Source organism: Haliotis rubra, unplaced genomic scaffold (assembly GCF_003918875.1).
Source record: "Haliotis rubra isolate DU_JTF1 unplaced genomic scaffold, ASM391887v1 Scf63, whole genome shotgun sequence".
In the NCBI taxonomy this organism is placed as follows: domain Eukaryota; kingdom Metazoa; phylum Mollusca; class Gastropoda; order Lepetellida; family Haliotidae; genus Haliotis; species Haliotis rubra.
In genome coordinates, this window is record NW_025767335.1 from 458303 (window position 1) to 484322 (window position 26020).

Here is a 26020-nt window from a genome sequence, read left to right on the forward strand (position 1 = left end):
ATGATCACCTACACATTCAGAGTCAACACTTACATTCTCAGCATGATCACCTACACATTCAGAGTCAACACTTACATTCTATACATGATCACCTGCACATTCAGAGTCAACACTTACATTCTCAGCATGATCACCCACATGTTCGGTGTCAACACTTACATTTTCAGCATGATCACCTACACATTCAGAGTCAACACTTACATTCTCAGCATGATCATCTACACATTCAGAGTCAACACTTACATTCTCAGCATGATCATCTACACATTCAGAGTCAACACTTACATTCTCAGAATGATCACCTACACATTCAGAGTTAACACTTACATTCTCAGCATGATCAGCCACATGTTCAGTGTCAACACTTACATTCTCAACATGATCACCTACACATTCAGAGTCAACACTTACATTCTCAGCATGATCACCCACATGTTCAGTGTCAACACTTACATTCTCAACATGATCATCTACACATTCAGAGTCAACACTTACATTCTCAGCATGATCACCTACACATTCAGAGTCAACACTTACATTCTCAGCATGATCACCTACACATTCAGAGTCAACACTTACATTCTCAGAATGATCACCTACACATTCAGAGTCAACACTTACATTCTCAGCATGATCAGCCACATGTTCAGTGTCAACACTTACATTCTCAACATGATCACCTACACATTCAGAGTCAACACTTACATTCTCAGCATGATCACTCACATGTTCAGTACCAACACTTACATTCTCAGCATGAAAACCTACCTGTCAGTGTCAACACTGACATTCTGAGCACGATCACCTACAGCTTCAGTGTCACTACTTACAAAATAAAAATTCTCATTCTCAGCATGATCACATAACACTTACATACTCAGAATGATCACCTGCAAGTTCAGTGTGAACACTTACATTATCAACATGATCACCTTCACCTTCAGTGTCAAGACCGTCTCTGTGGTGTAGTGGTTTGAGCATCCGCCAGGAGAGCGGAAGGTCACAGGGTTTGATCCCCAGCCGCGTTATACCAAAAGCCGTTAAAATGTGGCACTTGTTGGTCTCTGCCTGGCGCTTGGCATTAATGGGTGCAAGGACTGGTCGGCTCGGAGGCAGTATACTGTGTCTGAGTGGGGTATTTATGCTTAACTGCGGCATGGTATCTCAGCACTATATATGGGCTAGCACTACAAAACCAGCTTAAATCTGGGCTAGTACAAGCAGCCACACATACACATGCATGTGAGCGAAATATTCTCAAGTAAGACGTTAAACTCCATTTCACCTCACCTCAGTGTCAACACTTACATTATCAGTATGATCACCTAAATGTTCAGCATCAACACTTACATTCTAAGCCTGATCACCTCCATGTTCAGTGTTAACAACTACATATTCAGTATGATCACCCACATGATTGGTGTTACACTTACATAATGAACATGTACATTCATATGCTCTGTGTCAACATTTACATTCTCAGCATGATCACCCATATGCTCTGTGCCAACACTTACATTCTCAGCATGATCACCCATATGCTCTGTGCCAACAACTACATTCTCAGCATGATCACCCATATGCTCTGTGCCAACAACTACATTCTCAGCATGATCACCCATATGCTCTGTGCCAACACCTACATTCTCAGCATGATCACCCATATGCTCTGTGCCAACAACTACATTCTCAGCATGATCACCCATATGCTCTGTGCCAATACTTACATTCTCAGCATGATCACCAATATGCTATGTGCCAACACTTACATTCTCAGCATGGTCACCAATATGCTCTTACCAACACTTACATTCTCAGCATGATCACCCATATGCTCTGTGCCAACACTTACATAATGAACATGATCACCTTCACCTTCAGTGTCAACACTTATATTTTCATTATCAGCATGATGACCTACAAGCTCAGATTTAACACTTACTTTCACAGCGTAAACTTACACTTACATTCACAGCAATACACACACATTCTCAGCATGACACTTACATTCTCAGCATGACACATTCTCAGCATTACATTTATATTCTCAGCATTACATTTACATTCTCAGCATTACACTTACATTCTCAGCATTACACTTACATTCTCAGCATTACACTTACATTCTCAGCATTACATTACATTTCTCAGCATTACAATTACATTCTCAGCATGACATTTACATTCTCAGCATGACACTTACATTCTCAGCACATGTATTACATTACATTCTCAGCCAAGACACATTCTCAGCATTACATTTACATTCTCACACTTACATTCTCAGCATGACACATTCTCAGCATGTATGCTCTCACCAACACAATTACATTCTCAGCATGATCATTTACATATGCTCTTCAGCATTACATTCTCAGCATGACACATTCTCACATTTACATTCTCAGCACTTATACTTACATTATCAGCATGATGACATTCTCAGTATTAATAGCATTTAACACATTACATTCATTCAGTGTAATTTACTTCACACTTACATTCACAGCAATACACATACAGTATTACATTCCTCAAGCATGACACATTCTCAGTATTCTCAGCATGACACATTCTCAGCATTACACTTACATTCTCAGCATTACATTTTGACACATTCTCAGCATTACACTTACATTCTCAGCATTACACTTACATTCTCAGCATTACACTTACATTCGCAGCATTACACATACATTGTCAGTATTACACTTACATTCTCAGCATGACACATTCTCAGTATTACACTTACATTCTCAGCATTACACTTACATTCGCAGCAATACATGTACATTCTCAGTAATACACACATATTCTCAGCATTACACTTACATTCTCAGCATGACACATTCTCAGTATTACACTTACGTTCTCAGCATTACACTTACATTCTCAGCATGACACATTCTCAGCATTACATTTACATTCTCAGCATTACACTTACATTTTCAGCATTACACTTACATTCTCAGCATGAGACATTCTCAGCATTACATTTACATTCTCAGCATTACATTATCATTCTCAGCATTAGCCTTACATTCTCAGCATGACACTTTCTCAGCATTACATTTACATTCTGAGCATTACACTTACGTTCTCAGCATTACATTTACATTCTCAGCATTACACTTACATTCTCAGCATGACACATTCTCAGCATTACATTTACATTCTCATTACATTCTCAGCATTACATTTACATTCTCAGCAATACACTTACATTCTCACAAACATACATTCTCAGCATGGAAATACAAGGCAAACATACAGTAAATCACGAACAAATTGGTTCTTTTCCATGTACAGTTAATGGGCTTCTAATATCAGGCTGGTTTATGTAGACATACGACCGCACCACCTGAAACACATGATGGTATGAGACATCAGTACAGTGAGACATGTAAGAGAGACATGTAAGAGAGACGTGTGTGAGAGAGAGAGGAAGTTGTTTAAAGTCAGTTGTTATAAAGAAAACAAGTTGAAGACAAGGTTATGGAGCTGACAACCCTGGGTTCATCTCAGGGCGCATCTGGGACTCAAACCAGAAATCACCAATGGTGGTGCCCCAAAGTAAAGAGAAATCGTTTCAACAGAAAACTGACACAAATAACCCAACCAGGCTATTCGTGTCATCTTGTTAAAATACACCAATCTCCTTAAAATAATATAGTCCATCCTCATATAGACAAAGAGCCCAATGTAAACACAGGCTTACCGCTGGTGGAAGTAGATGTTTCAGCTGCAGGATGTCCTTGAGCTTCTCTGGAAGAGGTAAAAGATGGACAACATGATGAAGTCTAACACCTAACAGCCGTCGAAGCACGAAACAAGACATGTCCTGAAGACTCCTGGGATTGGATGTGATTGTTCTGAGATTACCCAGCATGTATTGACCATGCCTTGTCTTCAGATACGGATGGTCCTCCGCCACTTTCACCAAACTTTCCTTCAAGACAGGGAAGTACCCAGCCCTTAACAGATTACCTGCAGCAGCTGCCAGATCTTCACTTTGAAGGGCCAAAGAATACGGAGTTTGGTTGTTATTGTTGACCTTATCTAATGCTACATTTAAACCAAAGGTCAAACACCGGAGGGCCGAAGTGTTCCCTAAAACCAGATGGACTGGAGTATTGCCACTGTTATCTTGAACCTCGGGGTCAGCCCCATAGGACACAAGGAGCCTCACTGTATCCAGATAGGCTCTATTTTTCAAAATACCTTTTAAATTGCCTTCGATGAATGTTTTTGTTACATCACAAATGGATATGGTATTAATGTCTGCTCCGGCTTCCAACAACACACGGCAAGTATCTGCTCGGAGATTCATCGCAGCAAGATGTAAAGGAGTGGTTCCATCAGTACAGATCTCTTTGACATCACAACCTTCATCTATAAGAAGCCGGCACATGTCAGAATGTCCTTTGTTTGCTGCATCATGAAGAGGGAAGAAGACTTCACTTCCTCGATTCAACACTGACAAGGATATGCCCTTCTGCCTTAAATACTTAAAGACACACACAGAATTAAACTGTATTGCTCTCTTTAATGGAGTGTTTCCGTTTCTGTCAGGTTTCTTTAAACTTACACGATACTTGTCTGCAAGAGTTCTCACCACATCTAAGTTATTGTATTGACATGCGATGTTCATGGGGGATACACTCAGCATACCCCGGGGAGAAAATCCCTCCTCTATCAATGCATTTATTAAATCCACACAGCCTTTACTGCAGGCCGTCTCCAGAGGTCCTATTCGATACATAGGTAGTTGTTTATAAGACTTCTCTGAAATGCGGTTCTCCTTGATATAGGATATGATGGTGTCAACATCTCCTTCGTGTATAATATGTGTCAAAGTCCTGAGATTGTATAGTGTGACCTCATTTCGCGCAAGGTAATCTGTGTGACGTAGACACTGACCCATTTTGACTAGTTAGTCGCGTTCCTTCACTGTTCGGTACTCCGTGTTGCGCGTAATTCGCGGGTCTTCGTTTTCATCTGTGCTAAGAGTAATAACTCACATGCTGTGTTCCAGGCCACGTATGGCGCTGAATGTTCCAGAACATGTTGCACGGACACGTTGAAAAATCCAATTAGCTGGTTACATGTGTTCCATGTAAACACGGAAGTTGTTGCGCAGATAATCCAAGGGAGGTAACTGTTAGGTTTGTCAGGGATTATACTTCTAGGAGTCATGTTGCCGGTTCGAGACTCAGTGTTGATACAATATTTTTGTGGCAGAGTACTTCCAGTCATTCTTCCATATCCAGAACCAGATACATAAGATGATATCTGATTACCGGTACGTTTTTTTTGCTTCTCGCTTATATTATTTTGAAAACAGTCATCATCTGGTGCAAAGCAATCAATTAGAAGACAATCTTCTTAAAACTTCAAAATTATGACCCAAATTGTAAAAATTCATGTGAATAAAAAATATAATTATGGATTTTAGATCATCGTTTGATAAAGAACTGTTGTTCGGATATAATACGGTAATTTCTTCAATTCACATTCAAACATACGGGCAGAACGTGTGGGTTTCCTTTCACTACTTTAAAGCGCCTGTAAAATATACGAAACTTCTAAGTCAGATCAGTGCATCGTATCGTTAAGCGGGTAAACATATGGCAACTCGCCGTGTCAGGCCATTTAACCACTAGCTAAACCCTCATCGATCCATCACTGCATCAACAGCTTCTAACCGACTGAGTGTTTTCTATTCTTTATTGAAAATAATGTCTGTGTGTGCGTAATCGACACGTAGTACGAAGTGTATATTAACAGTGTCTCGTAAGTATTTGTTGTTTAACGCCACACTCATCAATATTCCAGCTATATGGTGGTAATAAGCGAAAACCAAACATCCTTAATCAACTGAGAGATATACATGTAGTTTCCTTTGTTCCTCAGTCTATCAATTAATAATGACCCACCATCCACCCAGCGTAGGTCGCCCATTGCAATATTGTACTATAGATAACTCTCATTTAAAGGTCACATGCAACCAAAAAATCAAACATAATTAAAACACAATTACCACTTATTCATGACATATAATATACATTGCTGGTTATGAAAAAACATAAAAACAAAATTATAAGCGTACAATCGCAAATCAAAAGTGCAATATTTTGTATTTGGGTTTACTTCCCAAGAAACGAAGCAGCCGGGATACCGAACCCAGTCAGAGCGGGTGGGTGTGCACTCAAGTGTAACGGCTGGTTCATATGCAGATGCCCACACGGCTCATTGTGTGTGTCGGTCATTTGTAAGAACTGCAATTTTTTGTTTGTTGTTATGTCGTAAAACGACACTCAAGTTCTGAAAATGAAAACATCCCGTAACAAATGCTGTCTTAAGTAACAGTTTGTAAATTTCAAACGTAATTGTGTTTTAGTTTTTAATTGAATATGTGAGTTTCCAAAACGGGTTATTGAATTCATGTATGTGTGGTTGCTGTTGGGGTGAGGTGAGGTGAAATTGGGTTTAACGTCGTGCTTGAGAATATTTCGCTCATATGACGACGTGCATGCGTGTGTGTGTGTATGTGCGGCTGCTTGTACTAGCCCAGACTTAAGCTGGTTTTATAGTGCTAGCCCACTGAGATACCAGGCCGCAGTGAAGCATGAATACACCAATCAGACACATTATACTGACTCCGAGCCAACCAGTCCTTGTTCTACCCATTAATGCCGAGCGCCAGGCAGGGACCAACATGTACAATATTTTAACGTCTTTTGGTATGACGGGCATCGAACCCGCTACCTTCCGCTCTGCGGGCGGACGCTCTAGCCACTACACCACGGAGGGGGTGGTTGCTGTTGGCAGAGGGTGGGCCTTGTGTTCACTGCAAAGAAGTAGATTATCAAGTAAATTCGTTTGAGTACTTCTTATTGTGACGAGTAGACCTAAAGTGCAGCGATAACTCGGGGAAAAATAAAACTGTTAAACATGTAACGGCAGCTACGGCTGTCTGAACGATTACATCAAGATTCGCGAGAAGGGTAGTACTATTAAGATATTATTACCATTAAAATTTAATTTCAATATTTTGGTTATGGATGTATACACGGTGATTGAGTTAACATTTAACGTCATATCGGAAATATTTAAGTCATATTGTGACGGGAAAATGCATACATTATGCAATATCAATTTAGATTATAAAAACTGACGATAATTGACAGGATCACAAATTTGTATTTTAAAATAGCATGTGTTTAAAATGTGTAAGCTGCAAATTGTGTAAACTGTAAACTGTGTAAATCCGTGAAGAGAGTCCGGCATTTTTCATGCTGATTTAAAACACCAACTGAAAACAATTCTTTCTCAAACAAAACGTCCATCCACCACCACATGAATACTACTCATATAAAGTTTTGTAATAATATCGACGGTGACAATAACAACGCACTATCTGTTGCCTTGAGCTTTATTCACATAACAATTGTTTCCCACAAGAAAACACGTGACAAGACAATGTAAGCAAATATGGATCTCATTTGCACTTAATCTCAATATTATTTGTTTGGAGACCTATACTGACAGCACTCAGGGTACTAATGTACAAACACACCCTACTGTGGTCGCGTGAGGTATTGATGTTGAAATGAACCAGCTATTCAGCATGCTTTATTCCATATTGCTGATATTACACAGATGATTTTAAATATGTATAAGTGTGGAAGGAGAATCTTAAGAAAACAGTTCTTCTCGACGCAGCCGTAAACCCTTTTTGTTTTCTTATGTACATTATTCTTCAAGATTAATATTTCATACTGATAGATCGTTAGAAAACATCAATAAAACAAGTGCCCAAGAATGAACATATCTTGAAATAGGCATAGTCTGCTTCATTTGTATTTTGATCAACAACAAAGATTTTTAGAGCCTTGCTTGAAAAACATAACATAGTCGATAATATATAATAATATTGTGACAGTTACACGTCACCGTAATCATTATTTCAACGAGTTTCTGTATTCACAGATTTTTAGATGCTGTTCTCATTTCTGTGACGTCGGGGATTGACGTTCTGGTGCTGACATCTGAAACAAACGAGGTGCCCAAGTGCATAAGGTAATTATGTGTTCACTTCTCTTCTTTGCCTCATGGCAATATATACATAAAAACGATGTGCTCATTAAATGTAAATTTACCCAGGATGCAAAACCAAAAGCACGTTGAAGTAAAATATATATGCAATAGTCTCTCATACAGATCCTGAAGCAACTATAGCCAAGTAAGCCCATGCAAGTCTAGAATATGTGGCAAGTCTAGATTACCACTTAATATTATATTATTTAGAAACCAGGTTTTTTGTTGCCGTTGTTTGGGGGTTTTTTGTGTGTGTGTAAAATATGAGTTGTTTTCAGAAACTAGATGACACTCTTTATCAACATTAACAACTTTACAAACTGTTTATTTAATTAGTTATTAACACACCACCAACAGTGAAACTGTCGAGGGCACGTCCAATCAGCGACAGCATTCAGCACCACAATGTAAGACAAGTCCCGCCCATTCTATTATCAGACCAATCGGAACACAAAAGGTGTGGCCTTTGTCGGTTCGGTTTCTGGAAGCATTTACCCAAACACATGCCACAGAATCACTCGAAAGCTGACTGCAGTAGTTCCTTGACGTTAACCCAGACAAACAACCAGTATCAGAGGCAAGTGGGATTCGAACCCATGACCATAAGATTCAACTTGCATGACAAAGGAATGAAATTCATTGCGAGGAATTGCAGAGCCTCATATAACTGCGCCACCTAGGCTAAAGAGCGCTACAAATATATTATTTGTTTAACGTTTCGCTCAGCAATATTCCAGCTATATGGCGTGATCGGTACATAATGGAGTCTGGACCAGAATGATCAACATCATGAGCTTCGATCTACGCAGTGGGGATACGATTTCATGTGTCAACCCCACATGGGTACAATGTGTGAAGCCCATTTCTGGTGTCCCCCGCCGTGATGTTGCTCGAATATTGCTAAAAGCGCGGCGTAAAACCAAACTCAGTCCGTCATGTGTCAATCAAGTCAGCGAGCCTGACCGCCCGATCCCGTTAGTCGACTCTTAGAAGCATGGGTTGCTGAAGGACCAATTCTAACCAGGCTCTTTACGGTGTGCTACAAAAATATAATCTAACTGCTTGGCAAATATATCCAACAGACCAATACACGTGTACCAGGGATTCTTTCAACAACGGTTTGATCAATAATGGACTACATTACAAACTAATTATTTTGTAAAAGGAAACATTTGTCGCAGCTAGAATTTTGACCCGCGGGGATTCTACAAGACGAGCATTAGTAATGACGTTGCCATTGCTATTACTAGTGCCATTTAAACCCTTTACCATAAACAACAGTCCGAGGTCTACTTCCAGTCTTCATTGTTCCCGCAGCTCGCTGAAAGGTCAAATATACCAGATCACTCAACAAAATCATATTTGCAAATGATGTAAATCATTAGGAATTCCTCATTATTAACAGTACTTATCACTGGGGAAATATCGATATATTCTATCATTTGCAAGGACGTTAATGCGTATAAGCGCTTATGTTACAAGAACAGCACTTTGCGTTAAAACTGCTGATTTTGCTCATGTATACATAATGCCTGTCACAGAAATCACTTTAAGGGAAGCGTGAGATTTACATTAGCACGGTAATCATCTCGCTTAAATGCTCTTTGGGCCGCCTCCGTGGTGTAGTGGACAGAGCGTCCGCCCGCAGAGCGGAAGGTCGCGGGTTCGATCCCCGACCGCGTCATACCAAAAGACGTTAAAATATGGTACTTGTTGGTCCCTGCCTGGCGCTCGGCATTAATGGGTACAACAAGGACTGGTCGGCTCAGAGTCAGTATAATGTGTCTGAGTGGGGTATTCATGCTTCACTGCGGCATGGTAACTCAGTGGGCTAGCACTATAAAACCAGCTTCAGTCTGGGCTAGTACAAGCAGCCGCACATATACACATACACACGCATGCACGTCGTCATATGAGCGAAATATTCTCAAGCACAACGTTAAACCCAATTTCACCTCACCTCACCTTAAATGCTCTTTAACTTCATGATGATGAAGAACTTAGTTTTGAACACTTTTTGTGGCTTTGCAAGGATTATAAATACTATTATGCAATTATTCAAACAGAGAAACAATAGGCGTGAGAGCCAATAAAATAATCATTCATAGTGTTTGGTTGTTGTTCAACGCTGCACTCTATAATATTCCAGCTCTGTGGCGACAGTTTGTCAATAATTGAGTCTGGACCAGGCAATTCAGTGATCAACCGCATGAGCATCGATCCATAGGGACGTGTCTCGCTTAGAAACAGCGTTAGAAAGACATATAGGTGTATAGACCCTACCCTATTACTATATAAAAGGATATATGTCTTTTAATGCTGTTAAGCGAGACACGCCCCTATGCATCGATCCACGCAATTGGGATACGTTGAAATGTGTCGACTGCGTCAGCGAGCCTTACCACCTGATCCCGTTAGTCGCCTCATCCGACAAGCAAGGGTTGCTGAAGATCAATTGTAACCCAATCTAATTGGTTCATTCATAGTGACACTAATTGAAACTAAGGGATACAACGCGTGAAGCCCGTATGTGGCGTCCATCGCCTTGAGTGAGTAAGTTTAGTTTTACGCCGCTTTTAGCAATATTCCAGAAATATCACGGCGAGGGACACAAGAAATGGGCTTCACACATTGTACCCATGTGGGGAATCGAACCCGGGCCTTCGGCATGACGAGTTAACGCTTTAACCACTAGGCTACCCCACCGCCCCTCCATCGCCTTGAGTACACGGAAAATAGTAAAGGTATGCTCACTAAATCATTCAATGAATGAGTGAGTTTGGTTTACGCCGTTTTAGCAATATTCCAGCAATATCACGACGGGGGACACCGTAAATAGGCTTCACACATTGTTCCCATGTGGGGAATCGAAATCGGATCTTCGGCGTGACGAGCGAACGCTTTAACTGCTAGGCTACCCCACCGCCCCCATTTACTGAATGTTCTACATACCTTTCTCGTGATGGACGGTAATGTGTAGAGTATCGGGTTGAGTGCCGAGTTGATGGGGAGAATGAACACTGCCGTCCATGCATACACCTCCCCCTGTATATCGGTTCCACTCTGTGCCACTATTCCTGTATGTAGAGGGCACGTCCATTAATTTAATGTTAAGGATGGGAGAGTTACGAGGATATTCCCCCACTTAAATTATATTTGATGTTACTTCCTATAACGTGTCGTCATACACACAGGGGCTTGTAACGCTAAAAACTGCCATCAAGGCATATACTGTCACTGACGGGGTCTTAGTACTACATACAAGGAGATCGCGAAAACGTATACATTTAAAAATAATAATGGTTTAGAATCGCAGCCCCGTCATTTAAAAATAATAAAGGTTTAAGGCGAAGCAGCCCCTCATAAGGCGAATCACGTTCTTGTTTGTACCTGCTTAACGTGTACAAAACATATTGTATGTGCACTGAAACAGCTACCACAACTACAACTACAACTACTGCAGTAACTCCCCATTCAATAAGTGAGTGCTTGTTGTTTTGTTGTTTTGTTTGTTGTTTAACGCCGCACCCAGCAATGTTGCAGCTAAATGGCGGCCGTCACAAATGTAATTTAAACGCTTCGAAGTACATATGTCACAGGGTTCGTTCCACTTAAAACGTACTTAGGGACAGATTTTTTATATTTACATAGCGGGGGCAGAAAATCCGTTTCCCGTTTGTTGCTTGAGCCGGACTATTTCTGCTATAAACAATTCATTCATTGACGTAATGGGCATCGATCTATAACTGGGATACATGTATCAAACAAGTCCGAGAGCATGATCACCGATCCCATTAGTCGCGTTTAACAACACGCATTGGTTACTGTTGAACACGTGACCGCTCTATACCGTTCTTCACTAGGGGAGAAAGGTTCCCTGTACTGTGAAGAGCGCACCCACACGTGTACTCCCGAACACAACATGCAATATGCGGTGTATGTGCAACGAAACCAACCAATCAGTGAGAAATTATCTAAGGCTATCTTAAATATAGAAATAAAAGCCCCTGGAAAACCTTCTAAAGGATTATGGTTAAAATCCTTTAATTTGGACCCACTTTCTGGAAGCGATCTTAATCCTGGTAGCATTGTACGTTCATGTAAGAATAGAGTACTTTACATAGAGTCACAGTGCAAATAATGTTCATTACATGTGAGTGAGTGAGTTCAGTTTTACGCCGCTTTTAGCAGGGGACACCACAAATGTGCTTCACACATTGTACCCATGGTGGGAATCGAACCCGGGTCTTCGGTGTGGCGAGCGAACTAAGCTATCCTGTTCATTACATGTGGACTGTTTATCTTCAATGTAGTCTTGAAGTGTAAACGATGTTTTATGCAACAATAATGTTTTCCTTATTAGACAGTTTGACATGCGTAGTACTTGAAACTGAGGTTCCTTTACATCTGAAATCAATATCATGTCTTAAAGATTGGTATGTGTGGTGACCATAAATAACGGCAGTTTCTTTGATTTACTTACCCATAATGCATACGGGAAACCAACACAGGAAGTCCGTCATTGCAACGAAGAAGAGCTTTTTTGCAATAGTCAAATCTTGCTGCCGCCTTTCCTTTCCCTTTAGGAAAGATCCTTCTTTGACAGAATTGTAGATAATCCACTGACCGACAACGATCAATACAAACGTGACAAAGTTGACCCCAATGAAGATACATACAGAATATTCCCACCCAGGAAGTTTTTCTTCACTCAGAGGCAAAGCAAGACACGCCCCGTTCCTCCCATAGAAGTTCCAGCCTTTCAACAATGGGATAACAGACAAAGACAGTGCTAAGACCCAGGTACAGACTGAAAGAATCCAGATACAAGTTCTATTCAAATGAACCTGTCGAAAGGGGAACTTAATGACCAAGAACCGATCGAGCGTTATCAGACAGACAAATATTACAGACGCTTCTGACGACAGTGTAGCCAGCACACCGGCTACACTACAAAGTGTCGAGTTACGCCATTCATAATCATGCCATATGTATACACCTCTATATCGAACATCGACACATGCCATGATCATCATGTACATGCCCATCAGCAGATCGGAGACACCAAGATTAGCAACAAAGAAGTCACACCCATTGGTCCTTGATTTTCTGTCTACAACAATTCTATAACCGACGACACAAACATTTCCCAATAAAGCAACACTTCCAAGAATCCAAAGAAAGATTCGAAGAATGTCTCGATGCATAAGGTCGCTGCATGATGACAGAGAATTAACAGGTGCTTCACATTTCTTGTCCTCTATTGTTGAAGGTCGAACTTTTGAGCAGCAAAGTAGGTAATTATCTGTAGAAAGGTAAGTTAATGAGTTCAATCCTTTGAACACTTGCTCTCTAAATTGCACTACAGGATTACTAGAAATATCCAGATGCATCAAATCAGTCAAGCCATAAAATGCACCGTTTTCAATAACGTCAATGACATTATCATGCAAATATAATTTCTGTAACGCTTTGGTGTACAGAAATGTCTTGTGAGTCAATTTGGCTATTCTACATTCCGAAATATCAAGAGAAATCAGACCGCCCAGTCCTTTGAAACTGTCCTGATTAATCATATCAAAAGCGTTGCCGGATAGATTCAGTTCTTTCAGATGGTCAAGCGACCGAAACACCATCCCAGGTAATGATGCTAATAAATTTTGACTGATATCAAGGTATAAAAGATTAGTTAATGTACTGAATACGTCCGGAATATCTGTCACGCCACACTGTGATAAGCTAAGCCTCATTAGAAAGGGCATTGTTGGAAAAGCAGTTAGTTGTGGTAGGAATACTCCAGATACATCTAATTCCCTGGTGTGGTAATGAACCAAAGTCATGTCAAAGTCATTCATCTTCACGGATGTTCCGCTACACTCTGCAGTGGATGGACATGTCATGTGACAGTCACGTTCATCATCACCGAACGGACATTGTGAGTGACCATCACAAATTCTCTCTGGACTGAGACAGACTTTGGACTGACTACATCTGAAGAAGAATGGGCAGGAATATGCATCTGAAAAAGAAATAAATGGTACATAAGACATTATCCTTCTAAACGAAGCTAAGTCTTGATATGGCTACTGCTAATCTGTCCTGGATGATTGTTATTTCCACACGTAACCTTCCAATAGTAGATGTGCCTTAACTTGTTCTGTTTGGTATACTTACCATCCAGCCTTCTCCGATAAATAGCAACTAGACAATGTCAGTTATGACATAGTAACATGGATAAAGATTCAATAGATCGAAATATATTAGTTTTACTTCATTTTTATCAAACGTTTAATTTGTGGCCAACGAATAACAAAAGGTGACATGTCAGTCTTAGAAGATGTTTTACATATACCACACGTTGTTTATCACATGATTGTCTGGTCCAAACTCGGATATATATAGCTGGAATATTGCTGAGTGCGTCGGTAAACAACAAACAAACATATACCACAGTGATGTTCATCTTCGCCCTCTTTACAATCCCTTGTCCCATCACAAACGTTCTCTGCAAATATGCATGCGCCATCACCACATTGAAACTCATCTACTTGGCACTTATGTTGATCTGAAACCAAATTTAAAACAAACAACGGAACGTGAATATGAGATATATAGTTCTTATGAGACAAGAACAGTGATAAGTTGCATAGAGTTGCTTACATATATACACTGACGTGTTAAAAATGCACATTGGGCTTTTTTCACTAAGTCCGTTTTAGAGATGTTGCGGCTTGCAAAACTACAATATGGTGAAAACATATGGTTAAGAAATACATAGCTCTGATGTTTAGGTTCGAATCTCACGTTTTCAAATCACAGGCACGTGACATCTCAAACGCACCCAAGAGCATGTGTGATGACCATGCAGTTGGATGAACAGAAAACCATGGTGCACGTGCAATGTGCACACTCAGCTCCCATAAAAGCACAGGTTGAGAAATGGCTATCATTCACATTCACGATGGCACGGTTGACCAACGCCCAAAGGAACCAAACGATTGGAATGCTGCATGCTTGTCAAACACAGAGAGATATTGCTAATCACTTCCACGTCCACCAGACGACCGTTTCGAGGCTGCAGCAACGTCATAGGGCAACAGGAAGTGTCCAAGACCATCCAAGTCCGGGAGCGCCTCGTGTGCGGTCACAAAGGCAAGAATTGCTTCAGATCTGCACGAGAGAATGCAAATGCCACGATAGGAACGAGACGAGGCCCATCAGAGACCGGACAGTACGCCGCCGCCTTGCTGCACGTCACATCCGATGTCGTCGACCCAATAGTGGACAGATCCTCACCCATGCACATCGACGAAATCGTCAACGTTGGGCAGCTGTTGGAGGCTATCTTCGTGCCAGACAGTGTTGAGATGTCATCCTTACAGATGAATCACGTTTCAACGTCAGTTTCCCTGATGGTCGGCTACGTGTCTATCGCCGTAACGTTTTGCTCAGTCATCGAGCGTGATCGCTTTGGTGGAGGTGGAGTTATGGTATGTTGAGCAATTAATGTCAACTTCCGCTCTGACTTGGTTGTTCTTCAAGGGAATCTCAACGCCCGACGTTACATTGACAACGTGTTGTAACCAGTGTTTCTGCCATTGATGGGAACACATGGACGACCTCGTCTCGTGTTCCAACACGACAATGCAAGACCACATACGGCTAGGATAACACAGGACTTTTTGCATCAGAACATTTGTGGGATGAACTTGGGCGCCGTTTGAGACGTCAGTTGAATCCTGCCCAAACTGAAGCTGCGTTGTCACAAGCTTTGCAGTTTCACTGGAGAGCCGTTCTACAAACTTTGATTCGGAGATTGTGCTTATCAATGCCTGGCAGACTCCGGGCTTGTATGGCTGCCCAAGAAGGACGTTGCATACGTAATCCTCTGTAAACACTGCAGTACTGTTAACATGTCATCATAATGCAATTTCCTGTACCGTCATATGTAATTGTTGGACAAATGAGAAACATTTATTCCTGTTATGCGGGTTTTTTTGGTGGTTGTTTTTTGTTGTTGTTTTTTGCCTCTCAGTATATTTCTACATGAATTGTGAACAATGAAATAAGATAAAATTTACAAAATGTTGCAGACAGTAAACTACGGTTATAACGAACTCAAGGGGAGTACTAATGTAAGTTTGTTGTAGGTATTTCGAATAAAACATGCAGCATGTTGCCGAGACAAAAATCAGTTTGCTATATCCATCAGTTTGTTAAAAGCGTGTTCGGTGTAAGCGAAGTTGACTGTATATGATTCGGGGACAAGTATACATTATGTATGGTTAGAACATCACACTACCCCGACTGAAGCAGGCATGAATTGTAGAAGGTTATCATAAACTGGCGAACTAAAGAAAGTATACACCTCAGTTTGATGATGGCCAGAAATATAACGAACAAGAAATCGTTATTCGATAGTGATATATTTGATACGAGTATCACTCTAAGTTAGCAGTGTTTCGGCAACGTAGGAACGCTTTGATAAGATTTGCAATATTTTCACCCAAAACAATGTTCAAGAGACATGTCCTTAATACGACAGTCCAGGCTGCCACGTGTAAGAAACACTAATACCGCAACGAAGATTTCGCCTGTTCTGTTAAGGAGTGCAACTGAATTGTATGTTTACATCACGTTGTTATTTTGATGCCAGACATTTGAAAGAACGGTGAGTGGGTGAGTTTGGTTTTAAGCCGCCTTTGGCAATTATTCCAACAATATCACAGCTGGGGACACCAGGGTGCCGTTGTATTAAACAACCTTAGCGCTAAGGCTACCTTAAGCCTATGTGGAGGTATGGGAGTTACGGTCACCTTAGTGCTAAGATCGCTTTGTACAACGGCACCCAGAAATAAGAGCGTACGGAGTGTGGAGACACAATGGCGAACACCCACAAGAACGGTACCATGCCTGTAGAGCCACAATCAATGTGAATCTAGATTGATTAATAGGGCTTAACGTAGACATCATGCATGTTGCATGCATAGAAAATGCACTCCTAGGGTAGGGGATATTGGAGTTACAAGATTGATAAAATGCAAATGATGAAGCCATGGAGGAAACAGATGATGAAGAGAAAGTAAGGGAAAATGTGACAATTTATTCCATTCCTTTGGAAATGTTTCATCTGTATTCATATATATTTACTTTTTCTCATATGCATTGGCAGTGGCTAGTGGTATGCTCGCACAATGGAATATCCCCTACTTTTTTCGAATGGTATAGTTACGTAATATGTCATATATGTTTATGTTACAGTGAGTGAGTTAAGTCTACTTTTAAGGTTTTACCAATATTCCAGCAATATCAGCGGGGGACACCAGAAAATGGGCTTCATACATTGTACTAATTTGGGGAATCAAATCCGTGTGTTCGGCGTGACGAGCGAAAGCTTTAACCACAAGGCTATCCCACCGCCCTTAACGGTACAGACATTATACATACTTACGACATGACACTGAGCTAGTTGAGGTTGGGAGGTATTTGCCGAAACCGTCAGGAACTCTCTTGCAGTGTTTCCCAGAATCATCAGCAGTGACTAAGAGCATGATATAATGGTATAAGTGTTCGGTTTACAAATGTTAAATCATTAGAAACCTATTATATAGAGCAAGAGTCCGTGAAGATCTGAGTTAGAACTGATCTTCGGCAAACTATGCTTGTCGTATGACGCAACTAGCGGGATCAGGTGGTCAGGCTCGCTGACTTGGTTACACATGTCATCCTATCGCATTTACCAAGATCGATACTCATGGTAATAATCACTGGATTGTCTGGTCCAGACTCGAATATTTACAGACCGCCGCCATATAGCTGGAATATTGCTGAGTGCGGCGTAAAAAAACAAACAAACAAAAACTATAGAGCAAGATACCCCAAATGGCCATAGCTCTGTTCAGGACAATGTTTATCAGAAACTACTCGATGGATGTCATCACTACATAAACACATATACCAAAGTCATTTTCTGATAACATCATCAAAGAAACTGTATAACAGACAAGCTTGGGATTGGTTATAAGACAACATACACCACCAGTATATTGGGCTCGATTTCTTAAAAGAACAGACAGCTTTCCTCTTCTCTACCAGCTCATCTTCCTTATAGACCCCAGGACAATCCACCACTCCGTCCTTCACCCAGTGCTTGGGCAGACAGGTGCCATCATAGCACTGAAACTGCTGGCACAACCCTGTTGAAGAGTTTATTGTGGCCGGTTATCAGTTCATAAACATTAACATATACTGAGGGAAAAAAATAAGGGATGAAACGAAAGCACAAGTGTTCCTTTATTTGTTTCCAGGTTTCTTCACAAGCTATACGATACAAAACTTGTGAAGAAACCTGAAAAAAAATAAAGGTCTTAGGAACATTTGTGCTTTCATGTGATCCCTTATTTTTTTCCTCAGTATATATGCGATACTGGTGTACTGGCAAAAAGCGTACCATTTGCGAGCTACATAGTGTTTGAGTCATGAAACCACTGTTTTATATAAAACATTGTTTAATATATTAACATTTGAAAAAGTTCAAACGTTATCTACATATGAATACATGAACATTGTATGCACTTTGATCATGCCCGGGTTAAACTGATGTTGCGAGTATCACTTAGTGGAGGGAATCTGGCAAATTATAAATGGTTCAATCACGATTGGTATGAGGAGACTTGTTGCCGTGTCAAAGAATCTAATTCAGAATTTTAGATGTTAGTTAAGTCCTTTATGCATTACTACCGTTTTTTTAAACATGAGACAGTATTGAGAATGTCTTAAATAATTCTACCTTCTCTATTATACGACTCCAAAAGTGCATCTCACAACAGGTGAGCCTACTGTTGTATCGTGCATTATACCATGATTGTAAGAATTTTAGGCTAATTGACAAGAGCTTCAGGCGTCAACTAACTCACCTTCACAGTTTTTTTCATCTGACCAGTCCTGGCAGTCGTTAAAGAGATCACACACGTATTTTGCGGGGATGCATTTTCCATTCTTACAGCGGAATTTATCAATGGCACAGGGTGGAAACACTGTATTTCACAAGGGAAGAGAAATAGGAAACCGCATATATACAACGTTAAAGTGAGAAAATATTATGCCACTATCAATCTAAACAGGTCTCAGCGACCAGCTCAGCGGGCGCCACCCGTGAAGATCCGGGTTCGAATTGGTCTTCAGCAACCCGTGAGAGGCGATTAATGGGATCAGGTGATCAGGTTTGCTGTCATCGTATTCGAATTGCATAGATCGGTGCTCATGCTGGTGATCACCGGATTATCTGGTCCAAATCAATTGTTTCGAGACAATCGATATAAACTTGGATTTTGCTGAATGCGGCGTTAAACAACAAACAAACAAACAAACAAACTCTCTGACCAGAGGGCCTCGTTCACGGAGGCGGTCGAGCCCTGAATTGGTGAGGTGAGGTGAGGTGAAAGTGGGTTTAACGTCGTGCTTGAGAATATTCGCTCATATGACGACGTGCATGTGTGTGTATGTGTATGTGTGGCTGCTTGTACTAGCCCAGACTTAAGCTGGTTTTATAGTGCTAGCCCACTGAGATACCATGCCGCAGTGAAGCATGAATACCCCACTCAGACACATTATACTGACTCTGAGCCGACCAGTCCTTGTTGTACCCATTAATGCCGAGCGCCAGGCAGGGACCAACAAGTACCCTGAATTGACAGACCGCAGTTTAAAAATCGTTTCTTTCAGGACAACAAGGTACATAGCGTCACTCCACATATGAGAAAACAGTTGCAGGTAACGATTTTTCAAAGAACAACATTGTAGTCTCGAAGTCAAATATATCGAGTTATCTATAGTTCGAGCAAGTGGCGCAGTAATGTGCCATTGAGACTATGTGAATTTGGCGGGATTTTCATGTTTGTGTGAAGATATCGAATTAACACGATTTAATAATATTCGTGTTTTATGTTTGTTGCGATGTGTCGAACAGAAAGACTTCACGAGGTTTCGACTTACCGCATGCTCGCTCGTCCGAATTGTCCCCGCAGTCATCCATGTAGTCACAGTACAGGCCCGAGGAGACACAGTGTCCGTTGTCACACGTAAACTGATGCTGGGAGCAGCCGGGCTCTACATGAACAGAAGTAGATGAACTGCACATCAAACACAAGATCATGTACACCGTTTGTTGGCTGTTTAACGCAGTACTAAGTGTTGTTCCAGCAGTTCCCCTGTAAATGACCTATTCTGGACAAAATAAACCAGTGGTTGATGTCATGTGTATTGTACCAAGCCTTCTGGATACGATGGAACGCCATCAACAAAAAAGGCACCGTGTATGACCATCAGATTCGTTGGGATAACTATAGGGTCACCTAATCAACCCCGGAAATCCTACAGGGTTTTTGGAACATGTTGATGGGATACTCATAACACCCACTGCTGCCTATGGCTAAGAACACATTATACTGACTGACTGACTGAGTTTGGTTTTACGCCGCTTTTAGCAATATTCTAACAATATCACGGCGGGGGACACCAGAAATGGGCTTCACACATTGTGCCCATGTGGGGATTCGAACCCGGGTCTTTGGCGTGACGAGCCAACGCTTTAACCATTAGGCTACCCCACCGCCCAAGAACACTTTATAAAATGTGTAATAGTATGTTTTTCATGTTAGGAAGATGCAGATGAGTTACACATCTGATTTCATGGTTACAACTGACTTGTTAAGATCCCGATGGTCACAGGTTATTTTACAGGGCAAGGTGGGCGGCGGGCTGTCTAAGGCGCCGCGCAAGTAAGCGAAAGGTGCCTAGATTGACCCCCACTTGGGTGTAAAAAACCTTGGAGCTAAAACTACCTGCTGGTTCTTTCAGTGTTGTCACAACCCCTAGTGTGCAGTACACAACCTTGTGCATTTAACAGAAACCACTCATCCGATGGTAGGTGACCAGATGGTGGACACACGAACACGTGCACACATCTAGTTGCGGATATAGTAACGTGCAGCATCATTGAACAAAATACTGTGGCTATGTGTCCCAGTTCACCCAGCTGCAAATGGGTACCTTGTGAGGATGAGTCTGTGTGATAACTCGCTGCGCCTAACAGGCAGCATGAGTTGAATACTCCCCAGGGAGTTGAGTTGGTTAAACCAAAAAAAAGATTGCCAGACATCCGTTGATGAAGAGAACACTCCAGCGCCTTGAGCATGTACTAGTTGCTTGGATATGTGCGCTATATAAATATCCTATAATACAGAAACCTAGAAATGAGACACATATATAACTATACATCTATTCATCCACTCGTTCACACACCCTTCCACGCATCGCTCTGATATACTTAAGAATCAGTGTTAGCCTACATAATAACCATTTTGAAAATGTTACTTACTGCACATTTCTTCATCACTGCCGTCCTTACAGTCGGGTAGACCATTGCAGACACTGTGTGACGATATCAGCTCGTCGTTGTCACACTGAAACGTCACCTGCCTCGTCTTGTTGAGCCAATCAGTAGGAGACAGTAACTGAAGAACTGGAACTGAAATAACATGGCCTAGCTTGATGATGTTTAACATATGTAACATAGAACGTCATTGCAAAAGTATACCCAGTCTTGAGTATCCTCAGCAATATAATATTAATATACAACACTGGAATAGTAAAATAAGAAACTCATCATTTCTTGTAAATTATAGTACATTTAAGTCACTTCTTGAACCTGAACTGTATATTTCCTGTGGCGTATTAAACAAAGATCTTATGCGAATGTTGATCAAATTCCGATGCCAATCACATAACTTGAATATACAAAAAGAACGTTTTTCAAAGATAACTGTCCCATATAAAGAATTGGTTTGTAACAAATGTACTTTAGACGTGCTTGAAGACGAATATCACTTGTTGCTAATATGTCCATTTTATAACCGATGCAGATCCCAATGTATTCCAGCCTATTTCTACAGCCCACCTTCAATTGTCAAATTCCGAGCCCTTATGCAGATACACAGTGTCACTGTTCTTAAATGAATATGTATATTCCTGAAGCAAAACCTACGTTAAAATAAAGGTATTATGAATTATATTTCAACTCTACACACCATGACAATGTTGTATTACCCGTTGTACTCTTGGCCACATCGCCTTCAATTCTGAATAAAGTGATCACAATTGCAAAAGTATACCCAGTCTTGAGTATCCTCAGAAACAATTCCGTTTGGTGTAAAGGGAAAAATAGCTGTGAAAATATACATGAATGGATCCGTGTAAATCAGTGATGACACAGCTGTTCGCAAAAAGGCTAAGCATGGCCTGACTGAGACTGTTATACTGCTCCTAGATAATAATAATAATAATAATAATAATAATAGTGCATTTATATAGCGCTATTTCCAAACATAAGGATGCTCAAAGCACACAAACATGGTTTGATATTAAGAGTCAGGGAAAGCTTGGCGGAAGAGGAAAGTTTTTAGTAAGGTATTAACACTAATAGTATATGTCACTGAAGGTATACGTTGTACACCTATTGCATCTTCACGCAAGGACATTAATTAGTCATTTCTATATTTCAGTTCCTACCCATGCGCCAGTACAGATTACAACCACGTGTTGTTAGATGTAAGTTCGTACCTTTATAAGAAGGAGAATTATTTCTGGCGGCCGACTCACATAGAACACCAGCCTGTATTTTGCTGGCGCAACCAATGTCGTACCAGCCTCCTCCACGTACGACAGTACACAGCTCATACAACCCACCGTCTGGCTCCATGGTAGAAGAGGTATTGCCTGCCCTACAAGACACGTGTTCTTTTTACGATTCATTATGGATTAGTGGGCGTTATCGAAGAGTATAGTCTGTTTGCAGTGAAAACGTACCGATGAAATTCACTTTAAACAAAACAGGAAATCAAATTAAGATTGCGAATCCTCATAATTTTACCTTGCCAATTGAACATTTAAATCTCAAAATTTTATTCAAATTAGGATAAAAGTTGTTTAACAAACGATCATAGATTCAAATCGCTATTACTGGTTTGTATTACAAGGGGGTAAGCGCAGTAGTTGGAACAGTAAAATGCACGTGCGGTACGTGAAGAGCGTTAACTTATAACAAACCTTGTCGTTTTGGGTGTTTCATTTGATGTGCATACCCCCTTAATTTGACTTTATTTGTTTTACTTTTTGGTTTAAAGTGACATTCATCGGTACGTTTTCAATGCAAACAGACAATAGCTGACACTAAAGTACCATGAAATCCACGAAATGTCTACATGAATCAACTAAAAATATTTTACAATACCAGTTGTTATAAAGCAGAGGTCGGCCATCTTCCCAGAGAAATTGTCCTTTGAACGTAGTTTGACCAAACGAATACTTCCGGAGGCCTACAAACAATATATATAGCAAGTCTTGCAAATCAATGTTCACGATAACTACAAAACAAGATTCTGACATACAAGCAAGCACGTTATCAATATTACGGAAATATTAAATAAAAAACGTAACACACTATAGTCTTTGATTGATTGTTGTTGTTTTTTGTTGTCGTCAGCAAGTCTAACCAACTCATCCCATTTGTTGCCTCTTACAACAATTTCGATATATTAGCGCAGCAATCTTGAACGTGACATTATCTCCATTTATCACACTAAACATAAGTAATAGCATTCTTGCAACTGCAGCGTGAATGTTAGAACCCAGTTCCCGTAATGCTAATCGTTTTCCATTCAAGACAGGACCATTTCATAAAATTATTTGTCAAGACGGAGTTGTTACGATGAAGTCAAGTATCACTTATAGATTAAGACCTGCCTATGCAACTGTCCGAAACAAAACAGTTCACCTATATAAACAGGCTCTGACTTGGCGATGCGCTGTCTGATGAACTGGTCTTCAGTCACTGAAGGTATTGATGCCAAGGAGTACATGCGAGATGAACACAGGTCCCTAGCCTCCAACCACGTCCGTTTGATGTAGCTGTAGTTGTAGTAGTAACACCGGCCGTTGTGGTACACATTGTACCTGTCGCATGTTGCTAAAGGAACGACAAAGTACGAAAGGATAACGTTTGTGTTTCAATAATCTTCACGATTCACTCAAACTGACATTTCCATACAATACACAATTCCAAAACATTGTTGAATTGCGACATAACTTGTACAAATAATGCGATTATAGCATCGATATAAAACGATATTTTGTACGTATATACACATGAACCAAAGTATCGCAACATCCCATATTTGTCATAGTTTCAATATGTTACCATTAATCATAGCAAAGGAACGTAACCAAACCTGGATAAACTGATCATCAAGGAATAATTAAATGGCAAATCTAAACGTAAAAGCAACAAAAAATTATGTTTATTCAGAGAAACGATCATTTTCAAGAAATCACATATCTATCAATAATCGAACACAGTGTCAATATCTGTTATAACCTGCAATAACATCCCTACTCTTCCTACGTCTACTCTTCCTTGCTGAGTGAGTGAGTGAGTGAGTTTTACGCTGCTTTGAGCAATATTCCAGCAACATCGCGGCAGGGGACACCAGAAATGGGCTCCACACATTGTAACCATATGGGGAATCGAACCCGGGTCTTCGGCGTGACGAGCGAACGCTTCAACCACTAGGCCACCCCACCGCCCTCTTCCATACTGACTGTATCAGAAGTTAAATTTTATATTGATTTATTACGTTCTATGTTTGATCGAGATCCTGCTCCAATACATCAACATTTTGTACCGGAGGATATCTGGCATATTCTTTGACTTATCATTTATCTGGCATATTCTTAATGTCACAAACATGGAGGCCCCATGTTTGCTTTTCCACGTTATCGAGCTGTAAGATCAGTTTAAACGTTTTGCACGTATTGCAAGTATTGCACATGGTGATCGCCTTTGATCGTAACACGTTCATGTCTAAAATCAATGTATGGAAAGCACCCGAAGGGTCACAATAATCATGCACTCAAACAGAACTCTGAACGTAAATCGTTAAATAGGGTAAAAGTCATAGGTGCTGCGATATTTGTTTCCCTGTGTATATTGAAATCACATCTCATTTTCTATGAGAAGCAATGGTATAACATATTTCTGTGGATATGATCGTGTTAGACATCGTTATCCCCCAACCCATCTGGTCAACGGATCTGTAACATACCTGGACACAGTTGGTGATGAAGAGACTCCAGACCTCGATATAGAGCGGACACATTTTGAATTTTCCTCATTCCTTCCTCAGTACTGGCAATGCGGCGAAGAAGATCGCCTTCAGCAGATCCAATCCTGAGAACCTGAACGTGTATTCCGCTCTGGTGAAGATACTGCGCTGTCGAGACGTCATCCTCATCAATGCTCTCGTCTCTGTCTGTTATCACAATAATTATGTTAGGTCTTCCCACCCTGTCCCCGTTCTTACTGGTGAATACATGCTCTTTGGCCGTCCTCAAGAAGTCTCTAAAACTGGACCTTCCTTCTTGAAGTGTAACGCTACCTAGCGTCTGCCGGATCTCATCTAACGATTGCTTTTCTTGTAAGTACAGCCATATTTTACTGGCACCTGTCATCAAAGCAATTCTGGTGTATGTGAGGTCCAGCTCCGATATGTAGAGTTGTATAGCTGCTATTGTTGCGGGAAGTTTCGTGTCTCTAACGTCAAGAACAATGGCGACATCGAGGTTCATCTGGCTGCATTGGTCGAATCGAAGTGGAACGGACGCTTAAAGAAAACAATGTAAACATCCCTGAAGACATATACTGACGCGCAAAAAAAACCTTCCCACTTGTAAAAAAATACTTTTGGGGGGTTTCGAATCATGATGAGTTTTTTAATATTTCACCTGAACACTAAATCGCTTTCTAGGCCTTGTCAATACAGAGAATAGCTCGTGCATGTCGTAGAACCCAACAAAAAGTAGTAAA

General features: G+C 40.8%; 1 protein-coding gene across 2 annotated transcripts; it reads right to left on the bottom strand.

Annotated features, from left to right (window-relative positions):
* Positions 1-482: 482 nt before the first annotated feature.
* On the bottom strand, positions 483-5132 carry LOC124256508 (alpha-latrocrustotoxin-Lt1a-like). Of its 2 annotated transcripts, none has more exons than XM_046690498.1 (5): positions 3719-5132; positions 3220-3361; positions 1849-2050; positions 1291-1639; positions 483-624 (listed from the first exon to the last, which is right to left on the bottom strand). In XM_046690498.1, exons 1-2 carry the CDS (start codon positions 4922-4924, stop codon positions 3278-3280), a joined length of 1290 nt encoding a protein of 429 aa, XP_046546454.1. In that variant the 5' UTR covers positions 4925-5132; the 3' UTR covers positions 483-624; positions 1291-1639; positions 1849-2050; positions 3220-3277. The 2 variants fall into 2 exon arrangements, with proteins under 2 accessions (XP_046546454.1, XP_046546453.1); XM_046690497.1 differs by having other exon boundaries at positions 483-708.
* Positions 5133-26020: the final 20888 nt, after the last annotated feature.